Consider the following 27342-nt stretch of genomic DNA (forward strand, 5'->3'; position numbering starts at 1 on the left):
GCGATGTACCTAGTGGTACATTCACTTTAAGACTATGGGGAGATTTATCAAGCATGGTGTAAAGTGAAACTGGCTCAGTTGCCCCTAGCAACCAGATTCCATCTTTCATTCCTCACAGACTCTTTGAAAAATGAAAGGTGGAATCTGATTGGTTGCTAGGGGCAACTGAGCCAGTTTCACTTTACACCATGTTTAATAAATCTCCCCCTATGTTCGTACATATTTTTTAGTCAGTATCTGTATCCAAAATCAGGAGGGGAACCCACTGAGAAAAATTATATGTAAAGTTTCTGTGTTTTTAACCCACTCCTGGTTTTGTTTGAAAAAATACTGACCAAAATACTAAAGATGATCTTGATATGTCTGTTGGACTACATGCTTGTATTTCCCATAGAATCTTACTTAGAATTTAGGGGGAAATTTATTAAGGGCTTTGCCCTTATTTTTAGGTGAACAATTGGATTCTTCACCCATTTAGGTCTAAGTTCTATTTATGAACCAGTATTCGACAGGCGGATATTATTTAGATTTGACTTTTTTTTAATCTGCCTGTTTTGAGTATTCACCAAAGGGTTCGCATAATGTGGGATTAGCGCCCAATTTATCATTTGCGACTTTTTAAAAAGTTGCACAAACAGGTGCAGGCCTACGTCTGGTCTAGGTGAATATGCTTGTGCAATTTGGCTTTTTTGCAACTTTTTACTTAAATACATTCACTATGGCAGCGCTACATTTTAATAAATCAGTCACAAGATATTGGAACAAAATATCCACCAATCCCCATTAGAAGAGTCGTACAAATCAGATTTTTTTTAGTAAACAGAGTTGTGCCATTCCCTTGTTATTCCTGCTAGAATGATATGAATAAGTTGACAACACACAGTCCAAATAAAATCTTATCCAGCATTGCAATACCATGGGGAAAGCAAATATTTCCCATAACAAACATGTCCAGAGAAACTGTCAAGACCTCTTCATATGAATCTGTCATCTGCAGCTTATTTTCCAGTCACTGTTACATAACCGTTAGGTCATCGAGACACATGGTACCTTTAATACACCATTTTATTCTCCAGTGCAAAGTGTCAGAGAGGCGTTACCAAGTTCCTAAATGCTGCAATCTACTTGCTCCCCCTCCTATCCCGGAGAGCGTTCAGCTTGGGATTGGGGGTTACAGTCCTGATCACTCCAGGGTCTTGAAAACGCTTTATTGACTAAGGAGAATAAAATGTACTGGAAGCAGAGACGAATAGCTGTTAGGTCAAGGAACCAGTTTGGAACCTGAATTGTAGCTGACAGATTCACTTTAAGGCAAATCTGTCACCAGGTAAAGCTAGTATATTTAATGGCAGCACATTATAACAGGTTCACTGCCCTATTAGACCTAAAAGCACAAAAAAATACTAAGCTATATGTATAAGAGGCGCTAATAAAGAATACAGCGGAGCCATAACTACAGCAGCCATTAGACCATGATTCGTCTCCCATCTGGTATAATACCTCATTAGAGCTGCTTTTATAGGCAGCTTATTAGAAGGGTAGCGTATTCTGATGAAAGATCTGCTTTCATCTACAGCAATGGAAAATGTTTGTGAGGTCACATCTCTATTGTTGTGTAAGTTACGTAATAAAGAGTTGGATAAGGTGCATGTAGCCTATTGAGGATGGGCGATGTGGTGTGGTCCTCAACCAGCAGCATGGTAAAAGATAGGGGGGTTTGTGGGCCCAGGTCTGCTCCTATGCTCATTGACAGCTCCAGATCTTAGGTAACCTTCTGAGCAAGAGCAGGGTCAGAGAGGCATCTGATCCGGCCCATTTAACACTTGAATTGGCACGCTCCAGGATTTACTACTCCGGGTCACAGCTTTTATCAGGGACCTGAGCAGACACCAGGGAAAGTCTCTGCAGTGAGTGACTCTTGAGGGCCATATGTATTAGCATGATGCTTTGACAAATAAGAAAAATTGCTGTTCAAACATAACAAAAAACAGATGATCACTAATGTGCCCGTCACTTGTCCTAGAGAAACATGAAAAGTTTTGATCAGTTAGGGTCTGGGTGCAAACACCCACATGATCAGAGAAGTATAAGGCTAGTGCTTCTCTTCCCAGCTTGTAGAGTTGCTGCAGAAGACGGGCACCATAGACTTGTCATCAGCAACATGGAAAAGGCAGCCAGCTGGGAGTGATGCCCTTAGTCGAGTCTTGGGGTCAATTTACACAGAAAGATTATCTGACAAAGCCAGACAAAGCCAAAGCCAGAAACAGGCTATAAACATAGATTAGGTCTTAAAGGAAAGCCTGAGATTTTTCCTCTTTTCCAATCCATTTCTGGCTTTGGCTTCAAATCTTTGGCAGATAATCTTTCTGTGTAAACAGACCCTTACAATCTGGCTCTGACTGATCAAAACTATTACTTAAAGTGACAGTACCCAATTTAGGCCTGGTCATTATAAGGTTAGAGGTGATGTATACATTTGAACCCATTTTTTTTACTACTGTATTGCAGATACTTCAAGTTAAATGGATTTGCAGTTTTTCATTGAAACATTTCAGCTGCAGTTCTGTCCTCAATCCGTCAGACCCCTGCTCAGATTGCTCACTCTGTAGCCGCTCTCCCCTGAATGCTAATCCTATTGTTAAAGGCCCTATTCCACGGAACGATTATCGTCCGTATTCGGCCGATATCGGCCGCTACGGACGATAATCGTCCCGTGGAATAGAGTGCAACGATCAGCCGACATCGTTCATGTTGAAAAACAAGCGACTGACATGGCAGCGATCTGCTGCCGTCGCAGCGTTGAATAGGATGCTATATCCTATGGGCTGCCCGGACGATCAGCGATCGCCCGGACGATCAGCGATCACCCGGGCAGCCCCCCCGCCGCCCCCTCCCGCACTCACCCGCTCGCTGCAGCCGCGTTGAATAGCGAGAGGGGAACGAGGAGCAAACGAGCGCTAAGAGCACTCGTTTGCTCCTCTTAACGACCCGTGTAATAGGCCCTTTAGATTTCTGTGTAGATGAGAGGTCAGGGAGCACAAGTCGGCACAAGGCAAAGGATAGGAAATTGTTCATGACAACCAACTGCAAGTCTGTTTTAGCGGAAAAAATCCTAGATTATGTAATGCAATAAAAAATGGGTTCAGAGGTGTCTGTATCCCTTAATCTTCACTTATGCTAATGTAATCACTTTATAATACCCAACATGTTTTGAACAACATTTATTAGTGTGAGTAACGTGTATATTAGGTGACAGCCGTAATTGCTTCTAAATTACATACTCCACCTTCACCTGCATTTTGTTTTATAGAAGCATAAAGGAGCAGTACAAATTATCATCATCCGGGTAAAAAAAAAAAAGGATATTCACTAAAGAGTTATTGTGACTGAGGTCATGTTCCCATCATGTTACGTGAGTACACTGCACCCAGAATGCTTCTGCTACATGATACAATAGATGCTGAATGGAGGCCTGTGTCACTGTATGCATATAAGGTAGCACAAGCCTGATATACATCCCTATCAGGATGTATATAGGCTATATAGCAGGGATGGGGAACCTTTGGCCCTCCAGCTGTAGCAAAAGTACAATTCCCATCATGCCTGGACAGCCAAAAGCTGTGCAGGCATGATGCGAATTGTACTTTTGCAACAGCTGGAGGGCCAAAGGTTCCCCATCCCTGCTACATTGTATGCCCCCCCTCCGTTACTGCCACTTACATAAAGATCCAACTTGCTAGTTTTGAGACCCCCTCTGATCATCAGATACAGCTGGTTAAAGAGCACGGCAGCTTGCTTCACTCTCTTGGTGCTCAATCTATCTCACTGCTGGAGACGGGCTCGGTTATATATGAGGGGCCGTCTCCTGCAATGAGTCTGAGCGGTGAGCTGGGGAGGGAAGTAAGATGTGGTGCATGTCTCCTGGCTATATCCCACTTCAAGAACTGGTACAATTACTCTCCTACTGATCACAAATGCAATGGTGAAAAGAACTTGAACGCACACTTTCTATCTGTATTTGCCTATATAAATAGCACTCTCTCATGTGTTTCATGTACTTTGGTGACATGTACTGGTGAAAATATGTAATTGCAGAGAAAATGTCAGGGTCATATACAGTACACCCACATAGGGTCAAGAAAGTTCTAGAAGGCAAAAGTCCCTGCTTAGCCGCCAATCACGTCTCCTTGAGGGAGGAGTCTGGTTGGTAGTCTGCATTCAGCAGTATAGTTCAGGATTTGTTAACTTCGGCTAGCGAGGCTACAAAGGAACTTAACCCTACAGCAGGGAACTGTAGAAGAACAGAGGAACTACAAGTAACTTAAAGTGACACTGTCACCGCTTTTCTGCATGAGGACTTCTCTGCACAGCTTTAAAGCCTAAATTCTGCCGTTTTCATAGATTACTGTTTAATAGATTTCTTGGTGCTTGGTCCAGTGAAAAAAAATGCTTTTTATCGTTGGTGGATTGTGCCACCCGGGCGGAGCTTCATTGGGGGAAGCGCCATGAAGACCCACCAACATCGGCTCTGTAGGCCCCTCCCCTCAGTGACATCATCGTTTAGGCCCCACCCCCCTCAGTGGCCACAGGTATGGGCCTGCCTAGAGGTCTAGGCCCCAGATGGTGATGAAGTCACGGAGGGGCAGGGCCTACAGAGTCGATATAAGCGGGGCTAAGTGGCGCAGCGCCCTTGAAGCCCTGCTCAGGTGGCACAATCCACCAATGATAAAAAGCATTTTTTACTGGACCAAGCACCAAGAAATCTATTATAAAGTAAAGGATGAAAACTGCAGAATTTAGGCTTTACAGCTGTGTAGAGAAGTCCTCATACAGAAAGGGGGTGACAGTGTCACTTTAGTCGGCAACCAACTGACAAAGCAGCCTGTGCACCCCTGGAGGAGAGCTGTACAAGGGACTGTGAGTACCTTTAATCTTCAATAAGAGTATGAAAATATCCTGCTATCTTAAAGGGGTTTTCAGGGCAAAATGTGCTATCTTGGCGGAATGCCAACACACGCAGCAATCATTTATTTAAGCTATACATCGTTGTTACTCCGGGCACAAAAGACCGGCTGCAGCCCAACATAGAGACAGAGGACACCTGTGGGGACTGTGCCAAAACCGTTGACAATCCATGACAAAGCTGTGGAACAACAAAGCCAAGCCTGCCCACAGGTGTCCCATTCCACTGATAGCCGGATGGGATGCCACTGTCAGCCAGACCCTGTCCTGCCAAGGGTTGCAACTGTACATAAATTGATAGTTAGTACTTTACCAATATATGATCCACTCTGTCTCGCTTTTTCCTTCCGAACTTCATCATCCTCTGCCAGTCTGTTTTCTGATTATGCTCTTTCCTCAGGCTCAGGAGATGGAGAACTTCACTTATGAGAAAAGACTAAAAGGAAAAGAAACACTCAGCTTGTATTGCGGACAAGAAAATGGTGTAAAACATAATGAGACATCACCTTCCACGTGCAGGATATTACCTTCACTTCCTTCATGTCATTGGGATCTTTTACTCGGCGGGAATAAGATGGAGTCATCCGAACCGGTTTCTTCCACAGGGGCTGAGACCCTCGAGGGTCTGGAGAACATATCTCTTCTACTATATATAAAGTCAGGTCAAACAACATCTGCAAAGAATGAAAAAATAACAATAGCAAAAATCTAAACAATAAACACTATAAACTTGCTGGAGATGACCTTAAGGTGTCATAGGATGTCAGAGAGATGTCAAAAGTTTTGCTCAGTCCACGTATGAGTGTTCGGAACCGTACCGATTGTGAGAACGAGCTGAGAGAAGACCATGCTCTGTGTCAGTGAAAGAGTATGGCTCCATAGATCTAAATAAGTAGCCCAAATCATCGTGTGACACAGAGTAGGGAGAGAATCATGCTTAACATGGTCTTCTCCTGATCGGTAAAGGTCTGAAAACTCGGACCCATTAAAATTTTGACATGTCTCTATGACATGTCAAAAGTTTTTTTTTTTAAATGACAGTGACACTTTAAAGTGACTGGGATGACATACTTCTTTATAGGCACAGTATGCTGGGCTCTGCTCCTCCATGTTCTGGGTGAAACAGTTTCGGATCTCCTGAAGGTCCCCATTCAGCTGCTTCCATTCCCATAGCTTATCCACTGCTACCTCCACCAGCTGCTCCACCTCTGGCACAGTGTGAGGAACAGCAAAGATGGGCTCTGGTGGGGACACTGGTTGAACAGACTTTGGCGCTGGTTCATGGCGAGGTATTAACGTTTTTGGATCTAACACAGGATCAGAGGAGAGAGCACGTTCCAGTTCAAGCTGTTGATTTTTACGGCTGCTCAGTCCAAAATCCTCATCAAACCAATCTGGTTCCTCCCCAAGGATGGAAAGGATGTTACGGCTTGGCTCAAACTCTGTTACTTCCTTTTCACCAAATGCCTCATGTAAAGAATCCTATTTAGAATTAAATAAAGAAACATTAGTAGTACAGGGAATAACTAAAAGCTTTACTACTAAAAGCTTTGCCATGTCAAACTTTGTTAAAGCGGTCGTCAAGAAAAAACATGGCTGCTTTCTTCCAGGAACAGCGTCTCTTCTGTCCTCAATTAACATGTGGTTTTACAGTTCAGTTCCATTGAAGTGAATGGAGGTGAATTGTAATACCACACACAACCTAAAGACAGGGTAGGCGCTGTTATTGCATTAATGTAGCTGTGTCTCTTCTGTGTCTGGATAACCCCTTTAACCTGGCCTCACAGATTACACATGTATTAGCTGAAACAGCAGATTTCAGTAGAACTGGCTATCTGATTCATACAAGAAAAGAGAGAAAGCAGAGAACCCACAGCAAACTTCAGAGGCTATAGAAGAGAAGATATTTTAAGGTATATATATTTTTTTTAACCATTGTGTTTCACCATCTTGAATAAGGGCCCTTTTACACAGCCCAATGTGCATCCACAAAAGAGTGGCAGCGTTTGCGCAGCCCTTACAAGGCAAGATTAATCATGCGGCCATTTAAATACATTGTTATTGGGCGTACATCCCCTGTTTAAAAAAGTTAGATATGCAGCCAATAACAATGGCTTTTACGGCTGCACAAAAGATTCAATCAGCCAGTGAGCAAATGTTTGCCCTTTCATCAGCTTACCGCTGGCACTTTTACACAGGTTTTTAACATGTGATGTTGCTGCCCATGATGAGACTAACAATTCATTCCATACTGGTTATTCAGCCTCCTTTCCCTAGTTCTGCTAAAGACACAAAAAGCTGTGTGTGAGCTTTTCTCTCCGTCTCCCCCTCCTCCTTTCTTCTAAGACGGCTGATGTAAAACTTTGTAGCAACACTAACGCCTGAAGGATTAAACACAGCAAGTTCATCAGAAACTCGAATTCAGATTAATCCCCCCACATTACAAAGAAGCTACAAAGGCAGATGTCCCTGGCAGATAAAGCCTGCCAGGGACATCTGCCATCTCGGAAGGGGGGGGGGGGGGGGGGGGGAGACTAAGAAAAGCTCACACACAGTTTTTTGTGTCTTCAGTAGAAATCAGCAGCTTAGAACTGGGGGAAGGAGACTGAATAGATAACCAGTATGGAAGGAAATTCGTTTTACAGTGGACTGCAACATATGAAAATTTATGTTTTAGCGGAATACCCCTTTAAAAGTGTACGTTCCCAACCTACGTTTAGCCAGCTGCATTATTAACTCCCCAGATCTCCATTACCTTAGGCTCCCATTAACCTCCTTAGCCTATACTCACCAGCTTTTGGTGTTCATCCAGTTTTGGGCTCTTTTTCTCCTCTTTGTGCAGGTCACTAATGTCAATGCTGTGCAGTTCCTCATTGCTTTGCTGAATCTTCTGTGCCCTTTGTTTGCGTATACTTTGGAGGTAAGAAACAGTATCCTTTAGGCAGGCTTGTAGAAGACTATCTGACAGTGTGCTTACTTCTGGTGCTCGCTCAGCTATTCTGGCCTCGCTGTACTTTTCCGTCAGCTCCAGCAGAGGCGTCCTCTCCTCATCAGGAATAGAGATGTCTGTGGAAACAGCCACCTGCGGCTCCTGCTCTATCAACGTCCGGTGTGAATCGGACTCACTAGACTCAGTGCTTTTTAAGGAGGTCTTTGCTGGGCCTTGTGATTTAATGTCATCAGCTAAGGGGGTTATGTCATCAACTTGTCCCTTGGGTTCAAAAGAGCTTTCCACGTCATTTCCAACTTCAAGTGAAGAGATGTGTTCCTCCAGTGACAGCAATGCAATCTTCTGAGGGGGTGCAAATATTCCATGTAGCGGTGAACAAACAAAATAGCGATTCCCTCCAAGTGAGCCATCATTGTTACCCTCTGCCTTGTCAAGCTCCACCCCAGCCCACACGCCATCGGCAAATAACGTCTCCCCTTTAAACCGAAGGGTTCCAGGCTGCACACCGCTCACCAAGACTCTATCTCCTAGCTGAAATTCTGCTAGTGGATCGCTGAGGTCACTGGAGGGCTGGATTTCACGCGATTCTGTGATCAGTTGAAAATTAGGACTTGATGCTTTAAACTCCTCTTGATCATAAAACCCTTCGCCGGATATATCCCTCCCTGGTGTAGTAGCGTATGAATCTAATTCCTCCCGTGGAGTTTCCGACACTGAAGGCTTAAAGGCTGTGGAGGTCTCAAAATCTTCAGAGTAAGAATGATCTCTGTGAGGGGAAACATTTTCCTCTGGGGTCTCACTCCCGAGTTTAAGGTCCAGGGCTGGAAGTGGTGAGACGGATCTATTGCTCTGTGTGTCCAGCATGTCTTCAGGGATCTCCGATTGAATACTGGAAACTGGGCTATCATGTGCAGACAATAGGGGCTCCTTTATTGTGGGAGAAGGAGGTCCGGCACTGGGGGAATCGTCCTTGGCTGAGAAAGGGACAGGTGTATGTGCAGACTTTTCATGGATACTCTCAGACACTGTCTCCTTTTCACTGGCCAGCGATTTCTCAGGGCTTGTGCTTTCTGCTAGAGAAAAAAAAACTTTGTTTAAAAAAAACAAACAAAAAAACCACCATCAGAAAGAAAGAGTATGACAGTATATATGAAACCATCCATTGAACGCTTCTTACCATTGGACCGGGAGCTGATCTCCGTTACGTGCTCACTTTCACCCTTGTAGGATGTTGTGCTGTCAGTTCTACAAGAAATGAATATGTTGCATCAATGGACAATGAACACAAATAGACCGGACAGATATAAGTAACAATGACAATGATCACTGTTTACCTCTGGAAAAAGTCAGATCGTATAGGGGCCACCTCCTTGGCTGATTTGGGCACACTTTTGACACTGGAGACTGTGCCTTGTTCACCACTCAGTTCTGCTTGTGTCTTCTGGATGTACTCATCATATGACTGCAAACGGTTGCAAAAGAGGAGTATTAAAACATGTAACAGTTAAAGGGGTATTCCACTCCAAGGTAAAATATAACTTGAATTATCCCCCCTCCTGGGGACTAAAAATTTCTTCCATACTTGCTATTACCTTTTAAGTCGTCTTTCTCCAGTTCTAAACCTGCTGCTTTCTGCTGGAGTCACTAAAACTGTGTCCCTGGCCAGATGTCTCTGCACTCTGTGGTGCCTGAGGTCAAGCTGCTGGTGATGTGCTGTGATGAACTCTCCTGGCATTACAGAGAGCAGAGACAGCCAGCCAGCCAGGGACACTGTTTACTTGAGCTGTCTCGGAAGGGAGGGAGAGGACGGGGTTCAGAACAGAGACAGAGACAACAGCTAACACATAGTTTTCTGTGTCTTCTGCAGAAAGCAGTAGGCTGAGAACTGGAAGAAGGAGACTGAAAAGATAATAACAAGTATAGAAGGGGGAATGATTAAACCTGAACTTTACCCGAGAGGAATAACTCTTTAAAATCTCTTTAGCGCAAATGACAATGTGTGATGAGATACACTGACATTATGCGCCCATGTCTAAAGACATAAGATGCAGTGTGGTTATGGAGAAGCACAAATACAGTCATGTCCTCATATATACACACAACTGGCACCAATATTTATGCATCAGAAAAGACCTTCATATATCTCTTTAGAAATAGTCCAAGGGGTAATGGTGCAAAAACAGTCATGCTCACTACTTAGGGTTTTTTAAAATACAGAACTTAACTTAAAACTTTGTAACATTAAATAATACATTAAAATCAAAATAATTTCCCCCCCACATTTTGATTTATTATAGTTTTACTTTGCTTTTTAGTTGTCATGACTAGAATTCAAAATTACTCTTGTAGACAACAAATGGAAAAAAAAAATCTTATTTGCGATGTGACAATCTACAGAACTGCTTATTACCTGAAGCTGCTGAAGTAATATCGCCTCCTGTGCTCGCAATCGTTCTTTTTGTCTTCTCCTTTGCTCTCTTTTTAGGTTTTCCACAACTGACTTACGTTTTTTAAGCTCTTCCTTCAGTGCACGTATGCGGCCTTCAATGTCACTTTGATCAGAAGTGGCCTCTGCAAAAGTGAGGCGCAAACATTGTAATGTATGTCAAATATACACACACATATACAATATATTTATCATTTATATGCATATATCCACACTTGATTTTATTTATAACTAGCTGAGCTTTCAATGCAGCTCCCGTGTAGCTACGTCCAGTCCCGATCTTTTTTCTTCTCTTTTTGCTTCTGAGATGAGCATTCAGGGGCAGGATCTGCCTGCTCAGCCAATCATTGGCTGAGACAGGAGACTGATGCTGCCAGCGATTGGCTGAGCTAGCAGGTCTTGCTCCCAAGCACTTGTCTTAGCAGGCAAAAAGAAGAGAAAAGATCAGGGGACTGAACAGAGACGAATGACTAAATATAACAGTCCAACATCAATATCTCATATAACAAACTTTAAATATGTCATAGAGACATATGAAAAGTTTTGATTGGTCAGGGTTTGACTGCTTGTTAGATAGAGCTTAGAGAAGTGTGTGCCAAGTGTTTTTCCTGGCTCTGCAGCATGTTACAAGTCTATGGGAACATTTTGGTTTCATAGAGATCAGGGAGGAATAAAAACCCACTCAGCCACAAGTTTCTCTACTCGTTTATTCAAGCAATTGGTCGCAGTCTGAACACTCAGCCCCCGACCAATCAAAACATGTGACACGTCTCTGGGAAATGTCAAAAGTTTTTTTTAAGGTGACAGGAACGCTTTAATATATTTGTAGCTCTCACAACTAACTGCTGCTTCTATCTCATCTATACAAGTGATAACAGCCATTTACCTGAATGTGTCATGGACAATGATTCTTCAGACCAGGTATGAGACAGCTGGTGAGGTCTGAGGGTGATGTGAATTTTCTGTCGCCCAGTCTTTACACTTTCCTTGCTGGATTCAAACTCTGCTGGCGATCTGCTGCTTCTTGGAGGAGACTGGAAAAATACATACAGGTTTTTCCTTTTATAAAATTTACCTTGTAATAAGAGATGAGAGTTTCATGTACGTTAAGGTTCGTCCTTACCCCGATTCTCGGTATTTGATTACCGATGTAGGAAGTTGGATGCAGCTGTAAGGCTGTCTGGAAAATGTGGATAAAGTCACATGCTGTATCCATGTTTTCCAGGACTCCCTAGGGATACTTCCAACCAATACCATCCAAAACCCATACTAAAACAATGCAGGCAGATGCTGGGTGTTGAGCAACCTGATCAGTATAGCCACAACCACATAGGAGTAGGAGAGACTTACGTGGACAGACCAAGTTCATAAAAGTATTTACCATCTTGCTGGGTCCAGAGATGGCCAGCTCTTCAGAGATGCTACATTGTTCCCCACTCTGCTCATGAATCTGTTCAGCAATGGTAGATTGCTCATTGCCCTCAGAGAACAAATATTCTGGAGGAGGACTCAAGGAGGTTCTGGTCTGGATAGTAGGACTTGGTGGTGCAGAGGAGCCTTCCCTGTTTCTCTTGTCTAAGAAATTAAGAAAATTATTAATGAAGTTTTGTATTTAGTATTTAGCATGCCATTCTTCTTACAGTAAAAAAGAAAAATATGCGCTGTTGTAATGTTAGATGGCTTCGGGAATACAATGTCTATTAATATGTTTCTGAGGGGAACATAAACAGCTTTACTTCCCTCATTCACTCCTGGTTTCCTTACTGGTCATCATGTTTTCCCTCTAAGCTCAAGTGTCACAGAGGTTTTGCTGAGCTGCAGTATGCATGCCTTCTCCCTCCCCTGTCCCACATAACTGATGTACACGGCTGGAAGCTAAACCCTGCATATCAATCATGCAGGGCATGTGGGGATGGGAAAGAGGAGGCATGCATGCTGCAGCTCAGCATCAACTTTATGACACAAAGCGGCACTATCAGCAGGTTAGGGTCAGTGAACCTGCTGATATGAGCCAGCTGCTCTTTACCCCAGGATTCCCAGGCTGTACTTGTTATGGTTGTGGGGTCCAGTATAGTTGCGTTTTCTCCTAATTCCCAATATGCTAATTAGTGGGTTTGGAACATTTGGGGCGTTCCCCATGCGTCCGAGCACCCACTCGTCCCGCCTAGCCTGCCCCCTCCCGGCCCACCCACTATGCATATTCATATGTGCATAGTTAGGCCGCTTGTTACGGCCCATGTGCTTGGAGCAGCCTGTAACAAGCAGCCTAACTATGCATACATGAAAATGCATAGCGGGCAGGCCCGGGAGGAGGCAGGCTAGGCGGGATGAGCGGGTGCTCTGGGAGCATGGGGAACGCCCCAATTGCTCCAAACCCACTAATTAGCAACTATACCGGACCCCACAGCCATAACAAGTACAGCCCAGGAATCCTAAGGGCAAGAGCGGTTGGCTCATATCAGCAGGTTCTCTGGCCCGAACCTGCCGATAGTGCAGCTTTAAGCTTAGAAGGAAAACACATCATAAACCATATGTGAATGGCTACAAATATAATGTGGTGAAAATGTTCCTTAGTCCTCACCTTCTGCAGCAGCTTGTGGATCCTCAGTACTTTGGCCCTTGGTCTTTACCCTTTGGTTATCCCAGGCGGCTAGAGCTTGCTTTTCAATTTGCCGAATTTCAAGTTCTTCAGCATCCAACCTCCTTTTCCACTCCAGAAGTTCCTGCGCATGCAACCTTCTCTGCACCAGCTGCTGTTCCCGCTTTGTCAAGAATCTAAGGACACACATGAATTAGACCTTAACCTCATTACAAGACAACCACCCAGGAGCGGGAAGGATGAGGGCACAGCAAGCAGAGGAGGGAGGGCACAACACTGCATGCGCTGCTTTCACTAGCCCCACCCAACAGCACACTGTCATGCCCCCAGGATTCATCTTCGTGATAGCACTGCCCTCCCCCCTCACATGGTGCAGAGAGCAGAGGGAGTGCCGTTACCTGAGCAGATGGCGGCAGATATAGAGCTGGAATTTGGGGTGAAGTTTGGGAAAGCACACACTGAGAGAGGCCCAGTGCTGGGGCGTAAAGACAGAGAAGAAGCAGTGAACAGGGCAGATGTCTCTACAAGAAAAGGAGCGAGAGTTTACCAAGGAGACGAAAGAGTGAGACAGTAACAGAGTGGAACAGCCAAAAAGCCGCAGGAGGACCACAGTAGGGATCCTGGAGGATGTCAAGCAGGGTGCAATTGAGAGAGTCAAGGGAATTGGAAACATTTTTTTTAACCTATTGGCTACGGATATTGCTACATTTTTGGAAAGACTGTCAGCTCTATACTCAGAAATGCAGACACGTCCTTTACTTCCACATTTCTCTTAGCCTATGGCTGTTAGAAAAGTTATAAAATCATGTTTTACCTTCAAGCTCAAGTGTCACAGAGGTTGTACTAAGCTGCAGAATACATGACTTATATACAGGGCATGGCTTCCAGCAATGAGCTTTTTTACATTAATAATACAGGTCAGGTATTGGTGGAGAAGGAAGTAGGGGTGCATGCTGCACTCAGCACCACATCTATGGCACTTGAGCTTGCAAGGAAAACATGATTTTATAACTCTGCAAACAGCCATCACCTTAGAGACCGGTATAATTTTTTTTTTTTTAATCTCGTGTCTGCAGCTTTGAGCATGACATACAGCCGGCAGATTTCCTTGAAGAAGAATGGTGATAGTGAGTGACTTACAACTACATCAGGAACATTTTCATAATGAAATGGTACTCATAAGAAATGTACAAGAGACCCAGGACAATTGAGGGGGAAAGTACAGCAGAGGTGTGTCATACAGAGGTGAACACTGATGAATACAACATAAAGCTGTAGACTACAACAAGAACATGAATGGGACATAACTAAAAATTGTAGCTGCATAGCAAAGCACATACCCGGAGCAAATCCTACTTCATGTATTTGCACATAATGAATCACCACGTTTATACTGACTGATATACTAGGTGTAAAAAATAGAAATTATACTTACTTGGCGTCCATGTGGCTATGCATTTTGCGCAGTTTCTGCATGATGCTGCTTGTCTCACTACCAGAGACTGACACTGGGGACGGACTGCGGCTCTCGGCTTCGGAAGGATCATGGCTGGATACTGCACTAGGCTGAATGTCCCCCTCGCTTGGTTGCTCCTGTTTAACATTAACATGCAACATTTGATCACAAAAAACTCAATACACTTTTAATTTATCTGATTTTCCAAAACATACCAGCAAGCACAATGGATGGGCTATATAAGGATTCACAGGGTATACAGGAGTCGTGTGTAAGGACATTAAAAACAGCTAGCAGAAAACTCACCAGCTGTCCACTTTCTGCCGACTTGAGTTTCTCCTGGAGCCTCAGGGTGCTGTTCTGGATCCGCTGAATCTCCTCCTGCTGTTTCAGGATAAGCTGCCTTTCTCTACGAGCTGCTTTATTTGCTTCCTGTAGACGTTTGATCTCCGCCTGAAGAACATTTGAAATATTAAATCACATATTAAAACGGCCAAATCAACAATTACAGTGTTCTTCTAGTAAGTAGCGAACATACCTGTTCCTGCTGCAGTCTCAGCAAAAGACCACGCTGCCGTTTTCTCAATGGGGGCATTTTATCATCCTCCCCTTTATCACGGAGACGTCTGCAGGGCAAATAAAACAGTCAGGTCTTACATATAAGCATTTCAGGTTACTGCATGGTTGTAAAGTAAAACAAGGCTGAGAATCTTAGTATGGAAAGTAAGTATACAGGCAGAATATTTAAACGAGAACTCCCGCCAACTTTGAAATCTGCAGGCAGGCGGGGTGGGCGTTAAAGTAACAAGCAAGTTAACTCACCTATCCCCAGTGCCTTGTAGCGCCGCTGCCGGACGTCATCTTCTGAAGGAAACCTGGTACGTCACTTACCCGGCTCCTGCAGCAGTAACGTCATGGCATGGCTGAGTGACTGCCCATTCAGCCAGTCAGTGACTGAGGCAGTGTCCCAGTCCCATCCCACTGTTTGGCTGAGCGGGCAACTCAGCAGGGGTCGTAGCATTGCAGCTAGCACAGCTACAGGACCCCGGTTGTAGGGAACGGGACCTGACGGTGGCGCTACAAGGCACGGGGGGACAGGTGAGTTAACTTGCTTATTTTCACATCCACCCCTGCCTGCCTGCAGATTTTATAGCTGGTGGGACTTCTCCTTTAAAGTTATAACCCTAATACATAAGAACTATTTCTCCTGATACATCATGATTGCTTATTTCTACCTCTTTTGGTGCTCCAGCCATGCAAGCTCTGCTTTTGTCTTGTCTTTTAGGGCTTTCTGACGCAGACGAAGAAGAGCAGCTTGGTGGGCAGAGCGCATCTCTCCTTCCTGCATGTACTGGCGAACCATCTCCATGGTGAACTTCCAGAAACTGTCCTGTCCACTGGAAAAAGGTCCACTCATCTCCTATGTAAAAGATATACCAATATTAAAAGGTAAGAGGAAAAAAAGTGCAAATGATTCAATTATTTGGATCATTCAGTAGTCGGTGAGCATCACCTTTTCAGGAGTACTTTCTTCATCAGATTCATGTCGACGGCTCCTCTGTCTCTCTAAACTACCTCTCCGGTGGGATTCGGAGGGGAGCAGGGAGCGGAATGATAATTCCTCAATGCCCTCTTCATTTCTAGGTTCTGCAGAACTTGCACCTTAGTGAGAGAGAAAAATACTGGTCACAAACCTGATCATCCAAAAAACTTGATAATTCCCAAACTCTAATCATCCATTCTGATCAACTATACAAACCTTTCTCGGCAATGGACAAGCTGGTATCCCCCTTTGTTGTGCTCCGTTCTGGAGTTGGCAGCTCCTCGGAGATGCTCTCCTCCAAGGTCCTGTGACTTGTTGTCTCTTCTTTGATAGAAGACGCTGGCTGACTGTCCTGCTCACTACTGCTGCTGCTGCAAAACATCAAAAGGGAAGAGCTTAATGGAGGGTTAACAAAGACAACTTTTCCATAAAGCTATATTCAGCACACCATACCTGTGTGATCGCTCTTTGAAGCTGGAGACGCTGCTGGGAGGTAGAGAAGATGGAGATGCCGAACGAGAGCCTTTTTTCCTGCACAGAAAAAACACTTGTGTGACAAAGAAATCCCAAAACTGCTGTCAGCTATTGTATTTATGGGGAAAAGAAAACAAAAATTTTAAAATACCTGGTTCCATGGGACCGCTGACGTTTTTGCTGGTCGGAGGGAGATGTCACTGCATTATCTGAGCTGGTTGGAGACAAGTAACCGCGGTCTGGCTCCTAATGAGACAATATGATGTAATGATCATTTTGGTACACTGTTTCCTAAATGCCAGACACGTTACTCCAAACTGTTACATACCGAGTGTTATATTCTAGAAAGAAGATGTACTAAACCAGACATGTTATCATATACCCAAACAGTATATCACTAGCATTATACCGCTGTGTTACACTTCTGCAGTTTACACCAGTTTCTATTTTACACAAATTTGGGCCTAGGTGCTTTGGATAGAGTAAAAACTAGACTAAACTGTGCTGGATGCTGCTTACCTCATGTAATCTGTTCCCATTCTGGGAGGCACAAGACTCTATGGTCTTTTGGAAACGTTGAAGCATTTCTGCCTGTGTCTAAGTAAAAACAACAAAAACCAACAACATGGAATCAGTCAGTGCATGGTAACATCTACAGTGTACTAGTGATACTGCTACAGATCATGTCTTACACAGTCAGGGGCGGATTAATTTTATAGGCCCCGGGGTATTCACCAAGCCTGGGCCCCCCAACCCCACTAACTATGGCAGCACTAGCCTGGTGTTCATAGCACAGGATAGGTGATGTCATGATGCCGTAATATGTGCAAAATTGTGGTAAAAAAGCAGAAATTTTGTTGCAAATCATGGCAGAACTGTAGCCAAGGACAATACACCACTAAAAGTTTAAGTCTTTTTGGATGGCCATAGGCCCCATAGGAGCTCAGGGCCCCGGGCTACCGCCCAAAACCGACCTATTATAATCCGCTGCCACACACAGTCACCTGTAACTCCTCATCTTACCTTAGCTGCCATCTGTTGAGCTTCCTCCAGCTGTCTCATACTCGCTTGTGCTTCCTGCTCAGCCTGCTGTCTCAGTGCGGCCAGATTTTGCTCATGACGTTGTTGTTGAGCCTATAAATACAATGCAACAAAACTTACACACAAGAAGAAAAATGTCATGGAACTTGGAATCATGTTTAACAAAAAGAAACAAAAACTCCAACCTGTGTCATAAAACCCCAACGCTGCTGGGGTACCCTTGGGGTTGTAGTTTAGATTGGTGACCACCGTTCCATAGTATAATGTGCCCTTAACATGGCACCAACATTAGTATACCTTCAGTATCTGTGCAAGGGAAACAGATTCCTGCTGCGCCAATGAAATTCCACGGACACGCTCCACATCACACAGCTGCCGAACAGATTCTTCCATGGCACTAAGATAGGTCAGTTCAGCAGACAGACGTTGGTGTAACCCAGCAGGGGAGAACCGCTTAGCATCTGTAATACACACAATTACATTCATTGTGTATTGGGTTCAGCCTTTGATCTGACCATAACATATTACAAAAATAAATAATCCACGTACCTTGTCCAGTCTCTGTTACTGAAGCCGGTGCCTGTGATCCCATTTGGTGTGCAGATGGTGCTGGCACTTGTCCCCCTACATCGTTAAAGCTGGACGGCTGACTCCTTATATCTTTTCCAGTATCGGACATGAGGCTGAAACACACAAGTGGAAGGGGAAGCAGTTTAAATATACAAAATACAACATCATAGTAAGATTACATTAGTCAAGTACTATGAGCGTCTCACCTTGTGACAGACCGAGAAGAAACATCGCCCATTGTGCTATCAGAGTCTGAACCTGCTGATCGATCTTTGCTAGCAGACAAGACTGGAGAGGTCTGTTTGCTCCCTTGGCTTTTGTTCTCAGATCCAGACGAGTTTTGCTCTACTTTCACAGAGAGTGGGGAGCTATTATTCTGCCAAACCTTTCCTACACCACAAAACGGAGAAGATAAGTTAGAGCCTTCCCAAGAATACAAGTTCCTGCACCGTGGTAGGTCTGCCCCTTCACTTTCACAGGACACCACAGAAGCCCAAAGTTACATCTTACGTTTTGTGCTGCCCCTCTGTGATGAAGCCGATAATGGAGACGAAGCAGCAGAGGAAGGGTGTGAGGAGTGGGGGGATGCGTCACTTCTAGGTTTCATAAGAGGTAGTTCTTCTTTGGCGCTGGAGGCACTGGTATCCTCACTGTAGGATGGGGAAAAACAAAGCAAGACTGTAGATCACACAAATCTTATGCCTCCTGGGGAAAGTTGGTAAAGGAGTCTCATTTCCTAACATCTTTCAGAAGTTACACATGTGCACCGAATAGGAGAAAAAAAACATGTTGATTTACCTCTCTGTGGTATACTGTGGCAGCCATATTCTAAAGGCTAAACATTTATAACAACATTTTATAGTTACAAACCAAAGCTTATCCAGAAAAAGGCAAAGCTCAAAAAGAAAGTGTTCCTGTCAATTAAAAAAAAACAACCTTTGACTTGTTACTGAAACAAGTTAAAAGTTTTGATCTGTCAGGATCTAAAGCCCCTATTCCACAGGCCGACTGTGAGGAGCAAACAAGCGTTGTCAGCAATTGTGTGCCCCTCGTTCCCCGTTAGCTGCTGCAGCTATTGCAGGCGGCTGCAGCGTGCAGGTGAGTGACAGAGGGGCTGCCCGGGTGATAGCTAGATTGTCCAGGCAGCCCATAGAGGATAGTGTTGGTCTGCTGCTGCTCCTATTCCAGGAAGACAGCAGCAGATCGCTGCTATCACAGCCGTTTGACTTTCAACATGGTTGAACGGCAGCAACGATAAACGATGTCGGCTTATTGTTGTCTTCTATTCCACGGGACGATTATCGCCTGTAACGGCAGATATCGGCCGAATATGGCTGATAATAGTTCAGTGGAATAGGGTCTTTAGTGTTCAAACCCCCACCAATTAGAAAGAGCTGGGAGAAGCACTCACTTGTGTGCTTCACTCCTAGGCATAGCTGGGAACTCTGTCCAGTTGCAGGAGACATGCTCCTTAATAATGAACACATCACCCATAAGTGGACAGAGACTGCAATAATCTATGGAGTGAAGTGCTTGGCCAAGGAACACAGAACCACAACAGGTCAAAACATTTGACATGTCTCTGGGACATATTAAGGTGACAGAGACGATATACTGTATCAATGTTCAGACCAGATCACTTTAACGAGGACCTGTTACCCCCGGTGACAGGCTCCTGACCCCCCGTTAGAGCCCCCTATACTCACGTGATCCCGCCGGGTGCGCTCCTCAGATGAGTCCAACACTCAGAGAATGATAGGAGAGTCCAGCGCTCCGTCATTCTCTATGAGCATTGGACTCATCTCTCAGCGCGCGCGTCGGGCTGCAGCGGCTGAGATCTCCGTGACCCGACCATCTCCAGAAGCGGGACCCGGCGGGAATAGGTGAGTATAGGGGGCTCTAACGGAGTCGGGAGCCTGTCACCCCGGCACGGGGGGTGACAGGTTCCCTTTAAACATAAATTTTCCAAAACATCTCATTTACACAGTAATAAACCACATTAGCAATGCATGATAAAGCTTCAAGACAATCTGCATAATGTAACAATGAGCCATAATAACCTGTGATGAGCCTCCTTCCGAGAATCTGTAGCTGACTCGCTAACATGGGACGAAATAAAGTCATCAGCATAGGAGAGACTGTTCTGAGGACTGCCGGCTGACAAATCTGGTTCATATCCTTCATATCCTTTGAGAGCTAGAAGAGACATATATTTCAATAAACCTGCTTTGTACGGTATTGGATACCCAGTCTATGACCCATGCACTAGCAGTCTCACCTTTTCCATGTTGCTGGAATGTCCTAGTAAAGATATTGATGACGCTGTGAGGACTTCCTTTAGTCAGCTCTTCCCAGGGGCCTTGGAAATCGGGTCTTGCACTGGAAGCCAGTGGTGGATATTTATCGGCTTCCCTTTGGAATTCAGCAAATGGAGCCAATGATCTGTAATCCTTGACACAGTAGTCTGGTTTTGTAAGTGTTTCTGCTGGGTGAGGATGTGATGCATGTCTAGGCTGCCCTTCTCCTTCAGAGAAGCTGTCTTCACTCAATATGGGCCCTTCGCTGATGGAGCTAGTGCTGGAATTAGGGGTAGGGCTAGCCTTCTTCTGTGACCCCGAGGCTATTATACCTTGTTCAAGCTTTTGTGAAGATTGTTTTTTGTCTTCTTTGTCATCATATCTCTCAAAGAAAGACGAAGAGTGAGCAGTCAGTTCTTCAGGAAGTTTCCGGTATAGATGGCTCGTCCCGGGAAGGTCTTCCTGAGAGAAATGACTCGAACACGTACTGAGCATCTTCTGAATCCTATTGGAGAACGCATCCACTCTGCTCTCTCTTTCTGGAGGACTGTCTGGTTTTCGCCATGCTATTTTTACTGACGGCTTTGGCTCGGGTTCAGAGGACCAAGCTAGAGGTAAGGTTAGAGAAGTGCCAGCCAACTTTTTAGCTTCATTTTCAATTCTAGAAGATAAAGACATGGCCGTCGCCTTCAGCGACTCTATCCGATCCAAATTGCTCTTAAAATCAGTGGATGTCTTAAGAGTTACGTTCGTCTTCTGAGACGCTGGAAACATATTCGCTGTATTTTTCCTTGGGTTCAGCAGGGATTCTAAGTCTTTAGGAAGAGCAAGAAACTGAGATTGAGGTAATGAGCCCTTTGCTGTCAGCTTGTCTGGACAGTACGCCTCCACAAGGTCACTCCTGAAATGATAGAAGAAATGCTATAAAGTGGAAGCAGATAGCTGGCACATAAAATAAAGTAAACAAATGCAATGCCCCAAGCTATTCCATTTCTGGAACGTCAATGCTATGTTGCTTAGAGTAACAGAAATGGCGTACTTGTCCGTTATATAGATTTGTAATTTACATAAAAAAATCTTAGGGCTGTAAAGGGGTTTAACCCTTTCCCGCTCGAGGACGTAACTGTACGTCCTCGAGCGGGTGGGGGTGCTCGGGTGCCGCGGCTATTAGCGGGCACGGTTCTGAAAGTGGACAGCTGCATCTGAAGACTTCAGAGCAGCTCTTCCATGGTGTCTAGTGGGAAGATCGCTCCCCCGTGACGTTGTCACAGAGGAGCAATCTCCGTGACTGATGCCGGCCGGGGTCTGCGCCGTAATGGCGCTGATCCCGGCTCGGCATTCGGTTGCTTCAGGCTGCAGCAGCCGGAAGCAAACGAGTGCCGATCTCATCGAACTATGCTGCATATCTATGCAGCATAGATCTGAATGAGAGATTAGTGCACTTATACTAGAAGTCCTCCATGGGGGCTTCTAGTATAAGTGTAAAAGTTAAAAATAAAGTGTCATTATTAGATATGAGCGAACCTCGAGCATGCTCGAGTCCATCTGAACCCAAACTTTCGGCATTTGATTAGCGGTGGCTGCTGAACTTGGATAAAGCCCTAAGGCTATGTGGAAAACATGGATATAGTCATTGGCTGTATCCATGTTTTCCAGACAACCTTAAAGCTTTATCCAAGTTCAGCAGCCACCGCTAATCAAATGCTGAAAGTTTGGGTTCGGATCGACTCGCACCCGATTCGCTCATCTCTAGTCATTATTAATAAAAAGCCCCCTCCCCTTATAAAAGTTTGAATTACCGCCCTTTTCCCATTTTATAAATAACAATAAATAAACAAACATGTTTGCTATCGCCGCGTGCGTAATCGCCCAAACTATTAATCACATTCCTGATCTCGTACGGTAAACGGCGCAAGCGCCAAAAAATCCCAAAGTGCAAAATTGCGCAATTTTGGTCGCATCAAATCCATAAAAATTGTAATAAAAAGCGTTCAAAAAGTCGCATATGCGCAGTCAAGGTACCGACAGAAAGAACACACAAAATGACACCTCACACAGCCCCATAGACCAAAGGATAAAAGCGCTATAAGCCTGGGAATGGAGCGATTTAAAGGAACATATATTTGTTAACAATGGTTTGAATTTATTACAGGCCACCAGATACAATAAAAGTTATACATGTTACATATCGTTGTAATTGTAACAACTTGAGGAACATATATAACAGTTTTTCCATAGGACACACGGCGTAAAAACGAACCCCCCCCCCCAAAGAAAAAGAATTGTGTTTTTTTTTTTTTCAAGTTCACCGCGCATATAATTTTTTTCTGATTTCGCAGCATATTTTATGCAAACATTCAGCCTGTCATTGCAAAGTACAATTAGTGACGCAAAAAATAAGGGCTCATGTGGGTCTGCAGGTGTAAAAATTCAAGTGGCCATGGCCTTTTAAGCACAAGGAGGAAAAAACGAAACGTAAAAACGAAAATTAGCCTGGTCCTGAAGGGGTTAAAAGAAGACTGAGAAGAATATATTGAATGGTAATCAGATGGCCTGAGTCGGGCCCTAACAGAAAATCAGTACAAACACAGAGGTGGGTATGATTAGTGACTGAATTTAAATGGGCATGGGAAACATGTTGTTGGGGACCTTTTTCTAAAATGAGCCAGGAGAAGTGCAGAGTTATGAATTTTACTCACTTCACTGTTGCCTTTTCCCGCATCACTTCATAAATCGCAGCAGGACAAGGAGTGAAGTGCATAACCGCACACCACTTCTGGCCCATTACAAGGAGAACTCAGTCTGCTGTAACGTTTTATATAAAGTAATGATTAGACAAAAACTGGAGCTTACCTGAGAAGAGGCTGTAGAGGCTCAGAGAGAGAGAGGTCACTGCTGGAAGAGGCACTGGGTGGTCTTTCCTGGCCCTTGTTCTCTTTGTCAGATTCACCAGACGGCTGATACAAAGGCTTAGACTTGAAAAAGAAAAAAGAGGATTTTTTACTCACCGTAAAATCTCTTTCTCGTAGTCTTCATTGGGGGACACAGATACCATGGGTATAGGCTGCTGCCACTAGGAGGCGCTGACACTAAGAGAAACAAAGGAAGTGACTCCTCCTGAGCAGGATATACCCGCCCACAGGCACTGAGCTAAACCAGTTTGTACAAGAGCAGTAGGAGAAGTCAAGAACAGGTAAAGTAGGAATAACACCAAAAACGGAGAAAACTACCATACCGAGGAAAAACCCCAAAAGAAAATGGGTGGGTGCTGTGTCCCCCAATGAAGACTACGAGAAAGAGATTTTACGGTGAGTAAAAAATCCTCTTTTCTCGTGCGTCTTATTGGGGGACACAGATACCATGGGACGTCCAAAAGCAGTCCATGGGGTGGGAAAGATAACCGCTAGACAAGAGCGCTTGGTGAGAAGGCACAGAATAGCACCAACACAACCATCAACTAGGAATAGAGCAAGGGATGATGCTGAATGCATCAGAGAAAACCCCTACAGGTCCGCAGCAAAGGAAAAAATGTCTAGTCCCTGGAGCAACGTGCTGCACGGCAGACAGAGTGGGTTGTGTCCGTCCTGGAAGCCAGCAACATGATGTAACATCGAGTCCAACAGAACTAGTAGGCTAGATGTGGGGAAAAAAAGCAGACGCCCAGCCAAGTGGGTGACCACAGGCGGCAGGGACTTACTCTGAGGTAGAATAGAATAAAAGGCAAATACAACCATGACGGGAGAGACTGGAAAATGTTTCATGGCACATAGAGGTCTAAGGCGTCAAATAAAGGAGAGAGAGGACTGAGCGTCTCTCATAGAAGGTGCCACATGAGATGCAGGAGAAGCTGCGTCCTTGACTATGGAGCTGGGAAGAATGGCCAGGCTGGAAGCTCCATGGGCCTAGGAGTACAGTCTTCACTGAGAAGACAAAACTTGAGCACAAGAGAAGCCATGGCCTATGACATGAGTTATCCCATCTGAGAAACACATGTTAATAAGAAGAATCAAGCTGTCCAAGCATAATGCAGTCCAGGGAAGGAAGGAAAAACAAGATCAGAATCTTGAGTAAGTTGTCCTGGAAGGAGTACAGTAGTACCTGGTACCCCGCAGTGCCCGGCAGAAAAGAGGAGCAGAGGAAAGCCGGTAAGCCGGGGAAAAAACAACTCCATGGGCTGTTAGAGCCTTAGAAAGGAGGTTGATCATATAAAACACTCCGCTCCAAGGAAGCCTAGAGGTACTCGAGAGCCTGGAGTCCCAGAAGAAAACTGTCAAGGGAGGTCAAGGTAAGGCTGATGGGCATGGGAGTTGTCACAGGACAATGGGCACAACAGGTAATACATAGACTAGAGTCCATATGTAAACTAGATCCAGAAACCAACGCCTCAAAGGGTGAGCAGAGACGTTGCTTGGTAAGAGCAGAACAGCAAATGTAAGTCCTGCCAGAATGGGCCAGTGAACAACCCTGTTTCCAAGGAGAGGAAACCCTTAAGGGATTAAGTTCTCAAGGAATCCACATGGGAGACAACATAAGGGAGGGGGATGGCCAGTCAACAACAAGACCAAGGACAAGGAATTCAAGCAGGAGTGCTCATAGAGGCCAGTGAGGGTCAGAAACCCACACCTGCCTGTCGGAAGAAGCTATTACGGAATAGCAGTCCTCAGGAGGATACTTATACTAAATATTCCATCCTCCTGGAGGAGGGAAGGGCTGCTTGAAGATTTTCTGAATGAGTGGTAAAAAACCAAACCCAGGATGGGGGGGTCATGCACAACAGTGCATTAAGCCAGGGAGAAGGAGTAATGGTGTAAGCGGGAGCACTGCAAAACCCTGAACTGAGAGCAATGCTTCATAGTCCATATGGCCAAGCAAGGACACCTGGAAAAGCTAGACCACGAAGAGACCATACACCTATGCTTAGGATGGTAGAGAAACAGTGCAGGCAGTAAACATGAAATCCTCACCCTGTGACACTGCAGCTGCCTAAGAGAGAAGACTAAATACTTGCCATGTTGGCCATAGGCAGATGCAGAAGGAGAAGTCCTAAAGTAGCACTGTGATAGACATGTAGGCAATTGATGTCCTACATACACCAGGGGTAGAAGAAACCCTTTACTGTTTTACCTGAGGAGCAGAGAGGCCTCACTTCATCCAGATCAAAGAGGGGACGGCCTAAGCAATTCAAGCCATACTACTGGGGAACAGCCAGCGAGACAAATGCCAGAACATGGTAGTTATGCCCAGACAAAGGACAGAAGAACTACCCTGACAGTACCAGGATGAAATAGTGACCGGATCTGTATGCTGCCGGCCACTCAGAGGACCAGAGTATGAGAGTCCAACAGTCCAGGGGCAGGTAAAGCGAGGGGTTCTGTACCTCGTGTAGTGGGACACGTAGCAGGATGCTTGGGCTTTAGAAAGGATACAGCCCAAGAGGAATACAACAAGGTTACGCTGCCTGAGAGCAGGTAATGAGACTTGTTAGTGGAAACATATAGAAGACAACATGGTGTAGTAACAAGTTACCCCATGATGATCCCCTGAAGTGACAGGCACAGATCATGGAAGTCCTACGAGGATGAAAGGTAATATACAGGGTAACACGAGCAGAGTAGCTGCAAGCAGTAAGTAACAGAAGACCAGCATTCAAGAGATACAAATACCTGGACTGGAAACAGGTAACGTGCCTGGTCAGACCTGTAAACAGAAGCCTACAGTGTGTGCTCTGGGAGCAGGGAAGAGAACAGGACTGTGTCCCAATGTAAATGAGGACTGGATACGAGAACTGCCCAGCATCACCAGGATAGTGAGCAAACCTGAAGGTTGTGTATTACATCGTGTAACAGAATACCACAATCTGTGCACACCGAACTACAGGTAATGTAGTTGGAGCCATATCATGCAGCAGAGGGGAGAGGTCTGAATAACCTTGTACCACCACCTGGGAGGGGGTAACATGTCCAGTTCTATGTCTGTGACATCATGTAGTAAAGGAATCTATGTCATGAAGATGAGAGGCAGGTCTGAAGCACCGCCCGCTAATGGGTGATGTGAGTGACAGGACTGGAAGCTCTGAGTAACACCGGAACAACGACTGGCAATGGGTGATGAGTCTGGTCCCATAACCTGTCTAACAAACCATGTAGCAGACGGTTCTGTTGTGAGAGCACAGGAACACAGCATAGTAATAGGTAATGTGTCTGGTTCCATGTCCTGCTTGCGACATCATTTAGCAAAGGATTCTGCCTCAAGAACACAGTAGTCCCCTTAGGAACGGTAATGTGTCTGGTCTCATGTCCTGCTTGTGAAACCATGTAGCAGAGGGTTCTGCTCAGAGATAGTTTGTCAACGAGTAACGTGTCTGGTTCCATGTACATACCGTGACACTGTGTAGCAGAGGGTTCTGCTCAGGGCACAGATACACTGTCTGGAAACAGGTAACATGTCTGGTTCCGTGTACTTACCATGATACTGTGTAGCTGAGGGTTCTGCTCAGAGCACAGATACACTGTCTGGAAACAGGTAACGTGTCTGGTTCTGTGTACTTACCATGACACTGTGTAGCAGAGGGTTCTGCTCAGAGCACAGATACACTGTCTGGAAACAGGTAACGTGTCTGGTTCTGTGTACTTACCATGACACTGTGTAGCAGAGGGTTCTGCTCAGAGCACAGATACACTGTCTGGAAACAGGTAACGTGTCTGGTTCCGTGTACTTACCGTGACACTGTGTAGCAGAGGGTTCTGCTCAGAACACAGATACACTGTTTGGAAACAGGTAACATGTCTGGTTCCGTGTCCTGCTCGTGACACCGTGTAGCAGAGGGTTCTGCTCAGAGCACAGATACACCACCTGGATAGCGGGTAACGTGTCTGATTCCATGTACTTCTCGTGACACCATGTAGCAGAGGGTTCTCAGAGCACAGATACGCCACCTGATAGCGGGTAATGTGTCTGGTTCCATGAACATCTCGTGACACCATGTAGCAGAGAGTTCTCAGAGT

At 45.0% G+C, this 27342-nt stretch overlaps 1 protein-coding gene across 3 annotated transcripts in view; it reads right to left on the bottom strand.

Moving 5' to 3' along the window:
* Positions 1–27342, bottom strand: part of CEP350 (centrosomal protein 350) — a 50477-nt gene that overhangs the window by 2043 nt on the left and 21092 nt on the right. For 2 of the 3 annotated variants that reach the window (XM_069981157.1, XM_069981158.1), the window contains exons 11-37: positions 23192–23313; positions 20320–21239; positions 20102–20237; positions 18552–18691; positions 18248–18431; positions 18021–18154; positions 17769–17932; positions 17454–17564; positions 16950–17027; positions 16582–16676; positions 16410–16487; positions 16173–16327; positions 15927–16075; positions 15649–15833; positions 14952–15039; positions 14720–14866; positions 14393–14550; positions 12940–13133; positions 11740–11933; positions 11245–11392; positions 10323–10483; positions 9247–9374; positions 9090–9157; positions 7754–8985; positions 6034–6444; positions 5490–5636; positions 5276–5398 (exon numbers count right to left, since the gene is read on the bottom strand). In XM_069981157.1, coding sequence (XP_069837258.1) covers positions 5276–5398; positions 5490–5636; positions 6034–6444; positions 7754–8985; positions 9090–9157; positions 9247–9374; positions 10323–10483; positions 11245–11392; positions 11740–11933; positions 12940–13133; positions 14393–14550; positions 14720–14866; positions 14952–15039; positions 15649–15833; positions 15927–16075; positions 16173–16327; positions 16410–16487; positions 16582–16676; positions 16950–17027; positions 17454–17564; positions 17769–17932; positions 18021–18154; positions 18248–18431; positions 18552–18691; positions 20102–20237; positions 20320–21239; positions 23192–23313 — 5850 coding nt within the window. The remainder of the gene's footprint in view (positions 1–5275; positions 5399–5489; positions 5637–6033; positions 6445–7753; positions 8986–9089; positions 9158–9246; positions 9375–10322; positions 10484–11244; positions 11393–11739; positions 11934–12939; positions 13134–14392; positions 14551–14719; positions 14867–14951; positions 15040–15648; positions 15834–15926; positions 16076–16172; positions 16328–16409; positions 16488–16581; positions 16677–16949; positions 17028–17453; positions 17565–17768; positions 17933–18020; positions 18155–18247; positions 18432–18551; positions 18692–20101; positions 20238–20319; positions 21240–23191; positions 23314–27342) is intronic. The other variant, XM_069981159.1, reaches the window with a different exon arrangement.

This window comes from Dendropsophus ebraccatus, chromosome 8 (assembly GCF_027789765.1).
Source record: "Dendropsophus ebraccatus isolate aDenEbr1 chromosome 8, aDenEbr1.pat, whole genome shotgun sequence".
Taxonomy (NCBI): domain Eukaryota; kingdom Metazoa; phylum Chordata; class Amphibia; order Anura; family Hylidae; genus Dendropsophus; species Dendropsophus ebraccatus.